General features: G+C 39.4%; 1 protein-coding gene across 1 annotated transcript in view; it reads right to left on the bottom strand.

Moving 5' to 3' along the window:
- Positions 1-1,431: 1,431 nt before the first annotated feature.
- LOC119150092 (centromere protein J-like) overlaps positions 1,432-6,229 on the bottom strand; it is a 31,113-nt gene continuing 26,315 nt past the window's right edge. Inside the window, 5 exon segments of the mRNA XM_037392279.1 lie at positions 1,432-2,058; positions 3,173-3,386; positions 4,150-4,270; positions 4,639-4,723; positions 5,460-5,600. Coding sequence (XP_037248176.1) covers positions 3,197-3,386; positions 4,150-4,270; positions 4,639-4,723; positions 5,460-5,600 — 537 coding nt within the window. The 3' untranslated portion in view covers positions 1,432-2,058; positions 3,173-3,196.

Genomic DNA, 6,229 nt, shown 5'->3' with positions numbered 1-6,229 from the left:
TTATCATTGAAGAATCCGGTGAGCTTCCCAACATTCATTTCCAGAAATTAATTTTGCATTGTATGAAACAACAGTATGAAATAACTTTCATTTTATGACTGGAAGGTTTCTGTAGTAGTTCATATGGAAAGTAGTTTTTAAAAAATCTATATACTGCTCCAGTATTTTGTTTCAGATAAGCTCTGAATAAAGAAATAATTAGGCTTCCCAAGATAACAGAGAAATTCATTATCAGAGGGCAGCATATAAACTGCAAATACCACGTTCAGAAGACTGGATCAAACCTCTGTCTCACAGACTGCATTAGCCACCTGATGGGTACAGTGGTTTGGCAGCTTTGTTTTGCTTGCATTAAAACTGGTGATCATCTGTGCACGGAAAAATACTAACACTGAACTGAAGCATTTGAGATGGTGATCAAAATACCGCCCTTCCCCTGTACATCTTTGCTGCCCCCAGCCGTCTGAATGGAAGTAACTGTTCAGAAGTCACTATTTTAATTTTGAATCAAAATTTAGGCTAAATGCTGGCTGTAGCATGCTTTCACTAATGCCAGAAAACCTGTAGAAAGATGAGCAGTGGGGCTTACCAGCTGTGTGCCACATCCCCGAAGGATTCACAAGAATTTGTTCGCTATAAACCCTCTAGGACAAAAAAGATAGTAAAGTAGGTATGTGTATTACTACAGTTTAAGTCCATATGCAGTCACACTTAATTTGGATTATTTGTGTTCCTACAACTATGAACTATAGCTGGTAGAGCCATCACTGCTTCTGGTTACCTAATTAATGCAAGTGGAAGGTGGAGGAGATAGGATGTGAGAATCAGCCTGTGAAAAATAATGTGGCATGTGTCATAACTGGTCTGTGAAGGATTCCAAGTTATAGCACCTGACAGAGCTTCTCATTTATGTAGGTGTTTTTATGTCTCCTTTTCAAACCAAATTTGTGCCTTTACTTTCATAAACCCTTTGCTATTGTATTATAAAATGTTACTTGAAAAACATGTCTTGGTAAAAACAGTAGCCAGACAGGGGTTGGCAAAAATACTGTGAAATCCTCAGTAGTCCCACCGTTTGATTACACCAATGGAAGGTTTGCCGTTGATTTGCCAGAAAGTAGAACAAGGCCCATACTTAGGTACCATTATAACCTCCCCGTAAGCAGGTGCTAACAAGGTGAATGCATGCATCAGCAGGGTCAATGCATACATCAGCAAGGTGTTTGCACACGTGCATCGCTGCATGCATAATTTCAGAGACTGACTTGCACATATCCCCTATCTGTTACACCTGTGCAGGACTGTAGGACAAATTATTTCAGGATCAAAATGCTTCCTGCAAGTACAGTCAAGAATGCTTAATGAAGCAAGAAGCAAGCAGCACACAAATAAAATTATTTTTTATTTAATTTACAATTAGAAGGGATTATATGCACAGATTATTGATTGGCAAACAGCATTTTAAGGCTTGCAAACAAAGCCTGTTTCGTGTATTACTATAGAAACAAAAGGAATGTCAGCGTATTAACTGGAGAACAGTAACCTTTTGTTAAAAGGAATTCCTGCGAATAAAAACAGCGGTCCTTTAGAAAACAATAGTATCACATCTAGTTTTCCAGCCAAACTAAAAACGTTCATCACATTCACCTTTTTCATGATGTTTAATTGAGAAAAAAAAATCAACATAGTGGGTTTTGGTCAGTGTAAGGCAGCACTCAACTGAAAATCTTGGTGAAACATTGAAAAGAACACTATCTTGCATTTCTTTTAATTAGAGTTTTCTTTTACAAGACATACACTAAATATTTCAGTAGTGAAAAGCACAGGCTTATAAACTGTTCCTTTGTTATACAGGAGTAAAGGAAAATCAATGCAATTTTATTATCACACCAGCCAACATCAAACTGCATGGATGTTCATGGCATCATAATCAAATTAATAAACTGAAACATGTGTACGATCAGTATTAGTAACACTTCTTGCTCTATTCAATCTATTTCTTCCAAAGATGGTCTGTAATTTGAATGGTGATTTGCTGATAGTCTGATCCATTGGAAACTGAAGAGAAGAAAGACTGAATTCCATAATCTTGCAATTATTTTGCACTTAGGTGTGAGAAAAGGCTAAAGCAGCATGCTACTGAAGTGCATTTGTTGCTACAGGAATCCAAAGACCATAAGGAGATAACTGGTCTTCCCAGTCAATGGGCAGGTAATGAGCTGAGCTGTATAGGGGAAATGCTTCAGTGCTTTGGAAAAATTCAAGACAGATGATGGACAAGCAGTCTATGGGGAAGGCAGCTGAAAGCAGCGTTTGATAAATGATTAATCCCCCTGGTATCATGTGCCATCCAGAGAGCCTTAAAGCTGGAGAGATTCACTGCCCAGAAAGTATTACTGGAAGAATAAAGGCGGTAGTGGGAGAGGTTAATTCAAAAACAAAGCAACACAGAGGAGGTCTGAGGAAAGACCGCTGGAGGAAGAATAAAGGGCTGTTTCATCTGGAATAATGACCGGGATGGAATAAACATTACATTTTTGCTTCAATTGCCCAAGACAGAGTTCTTAGATTATGATCATATAATTATTGAATAATTTAGGTTGGAAGGAGCATCCAGAGCTGTGACTGTTCACTCAAATCCTGCTCAGGAGTTTTGGTCTAACATACAGCTCATGGTAAGGCCTGATACATGCTGGGATCTTCTGCTTCAAAGAACCCAACCAAACATTAATTACTTCCACATTTTTCATGATGGCCGACTGAGACAAAAAAGCCATGTAGATTTGTTTTAGTCAGCATAAGGCAGCACTGAACTGAAATTCAAAAAGCTTTGTAGATCTGAGGTTCTTATGCCATGCTCCTTAATTGTAGTCACTTCTGTAACTAACTAGCAGAAAAGGGAAAGTGTGATCAGTATCATGAAACAAACACTTTGATGAGAAGTACTAGGGGCATTTATTTTAATGTTAAAAACACAAACAGAGCCTGACTGCATCTCCTTCTTGTCTCACTCAAGCGACGTTTCATTCAGGTAAGTTTATTCCAAACGAAGCACCCGTCACTGAGCCAAAGTAAATTTCAGCCCTACAGATCCATCCATTCATTTTCACAAGGCTTAAATCTTCCTAACAGTTCTGATCAGCCAAGAAAATGGGTTGAGCTACTTACGTACATTGGAGCCCTTTGAGGGCAGGAATCACTTCTTATCTAGGATGATATTACCCTCTTCATCTTTGATTCGAACTCTTCCAGTGGCGTACTTGGTTTCCTGCCTGCCATTGCAGTACACCGTTTTTACAGTGCCGTCAGGGTGCTCCCGCCTCTTGAACTGCACAGTACGAATCTCCTTTTGGCCATTACTGAACACCACTATTTTATCTCCATTCCTGAAAGAAATAGCAATGAATGAAGAAGTCACGAGAAGGCATTGTCTGTTATTAACCTGTCTCACTGAACTGTCTAATGCGACACAATGAAAGAGGAAAATAACGTCAAGAGGAAACTTCCTCAGCCAGGTTATAATTCACCTCAGAATTTACATAGGATGGCATTAGATATCCGATCTCACAATGAGATTTCAACACAAAGGTACTGCAGCACATAGTGTAATACCTAATGGTTGGTGAGCTCTGCATTGTACGTGGCTTCTTCACAGAGGCACCTCAAGGCATTTTGCAAGCAGGAAATCTGTCTTACAACAGGATTTTCCCTAAGCCCAGAAGAGGCAAAGTCCTGCTGCTGTTTTTCCTCATTTGGCATAAAGGAATAGAGATATAATACATGAAATGCTTTGCCCGAGATCAGAAAGGGAACCCAAAAGCTAAGAATGGAGCTCAGGAGTCCTCACCCTGAGTCTTTTAGTACCCGCACAGACAGCTGGTGATCTCCCACCTGGCCAGTGGGAAGTTACATGGAACTAAATGAGGAATAATTCACAGTCACTTTGCCAGTGCTAACCAGTCACCTAGCATCCAAGGTGGAAGCGAACAATTTTCAGGGCCTCATTGTAGCAAAACCCTCCTTATCTTACAATTCCTGTCTTCTTTCATCTGGAAATTTACCAGCCAGGCACATTCCAACCAGTTTGAAATGTCAGTATCATTGTACCTGTGTCAGATGCCTGGTTCCTGTCATTAACATGAGACTTACTTTTCTACTTTTACTACTGTACCATCTGGGAAAAAAGTTTCCTTGAATCCATCACTATAGAGGTGTTTCACTGTGTGATCTGGGAATACAATTTCTTGTGTGCCATCAGGGTAATGTTTTTCTGTGGAAAAGAAGATGTAAAAAGTCTGTCTAGTGTTCTTTCATGTTATTTTACATAAAGCTAGATCAGATTTCTTTTTTTGGATATCATAGTGAGGGTGGAAATAATATCCAGCATACTGCTAAAGAAATTAAAGAATCAAATAATCAGATAATCGAAATTAGGAAATACACATTTACATCCCATTATTATCTTTGCTTTGTAGGAGGAAACTGAGCAGTAAAGTGATGGAGCACACTGGAAGTGAAATGCAAAGACAATGCAAAATGAGAAGAAAATACCCGATCTGCTGGTGTCAGAACCAGACGACACTTTCTTAACAGAAACCTTCCTGCACATAGAGTTCACATTTACGAGCACTTGCATACCTATCTGATTATTAGGAAACTGCAGCACCTCCAGGCCATCTGGATATGTGGTGTGCGTTGTCTGTGCATCTGCATAATAATAAATCTGGAAGGAGAATGAAGTGTTTGCAGCATTCTCACAATATTTGCATAAGCAGATTCAACCATAACATTGTGCTTAAAAATAAGCCATCTTAAAAAAGTCATTTCAAGGTCATTTTCTGCATCTGCCATCCGTAAAAGTAGCTATGTTTGCATTGCTGTTCCTTTCTCTTATTCACTCCCCTCCTCATGGCTGTGTCTAGATGATGCTACTTTCCTCTCTGCAGCATGCAAGAGAACAGTGCACACATGAAAGTCATCTTCCCACCTCCACTTTGGCTCCCACCCATGCACTATTAATTTAAAATAGTTCCACTGCTGCCAAGGCTTCACTTTTTTCTGCTCTAGCTCTCTTTATTAACTATTTATATTTACATAATGCCAAGAGGGAAGAACCTCCTGGGCTAACTACCCTGCAAATGTGTAAAAACCAGTCCTTGCTTCAGGTGACTGCCCCTGTCCTTTGCCTTCTTTCACTCTCTTTTATCTGCTTGGCCAGCTACCCATTTGTTCCTTCTTTGGCAGTTGCCTTGACAGTTACCTTCATCTCTTTTGACTGTTACCTTCATCTCTTTCCACTTTTGTCCTTGTACATGAAGCAGTTTCACTGCTCAGGGTTGTTAAACCAACACCCTTCCTCATCAATTTCTCCCATAATTCATATATCAAGAAAAATGATAGGACCTTGCTGGAAAATCACTGAATTATTTTGTTTAAAAAAAAAAAAAAAAAGTACACACCACTCTCTGATCTGGCATGATCCTCTTTACATCTCCATTAAAAAAGCTAATTGTTGTCATCCTTTTATCAGCACTGATCTCTTTTTTAGTGCCATTGCAGAAAGTGATGATTCGACGTCCATCAGTAAGCACCTCTTCTACCTTCAAACACATAAAGCATCTAATGTAAATGAAATCAAAGGAAATGAGTAATATTGCACTGCCTTCCAGTTAAATTGGAGCCTGAAGTAAGTTATGCTATGCCTTTGTATTTCAAAAGCTATCTCTGCAGCACAGATACATTATTTTTGCCTTATCTGTGTGTAAAAGAGGCTAAAAGTAATTTTCTTTTCACAAAATTAACTTACATCTAGCACTTGGACCAAATTCTCACTCCACCACCTTGTTTTTCTCTTAAGAGAGGTGAGGTGCACAGCCTTGTGGCAATAGGGTTTTTCCTTGACCAACTTCTGTGCGTTACTGTCTGTACTTATTTCACATCTGTTGGGACACTTTCCACACAGGTCACTGAAGAGATCCCAGTTCTGAATTGTGTGAACCCAAAGGACTGAACCACTTGTATCAACACAGACTGCTGACATATCTTGACCACCATTTTATTTCAAGTAACAGAACCCTGTGTGGACATTCAGTACTACAGAATTAAATGTGACTGCATGCGGAGATCTGCAAAATTGCTCAAGACTTCTTAACAACAGGGGGCAATAATGCCATCAGCATGCTTTAGAAACAATGCATTGGTCAAGGAAGACTTTATACCTAGCATAGCC

Source organism: Falco rusticolus, chromosome 6 (genome assembly GCF_015220075.1).
Source record: "Falco rusticolus isolate bFalRus1 chromosome 6, bFalRus1.pri, whole genome shotgun sequence".
In the NCBI taxonomy this organism is placed as follows: domain Eukaryota; kingdom Metazoa; phylum Chordata; class Aves; order Falconiformes; family Falconidae; genus Falco; species Falco rusticolus.
This window is presented reverse-complemented; position numbering and strand designations above follow the sequence as displayed.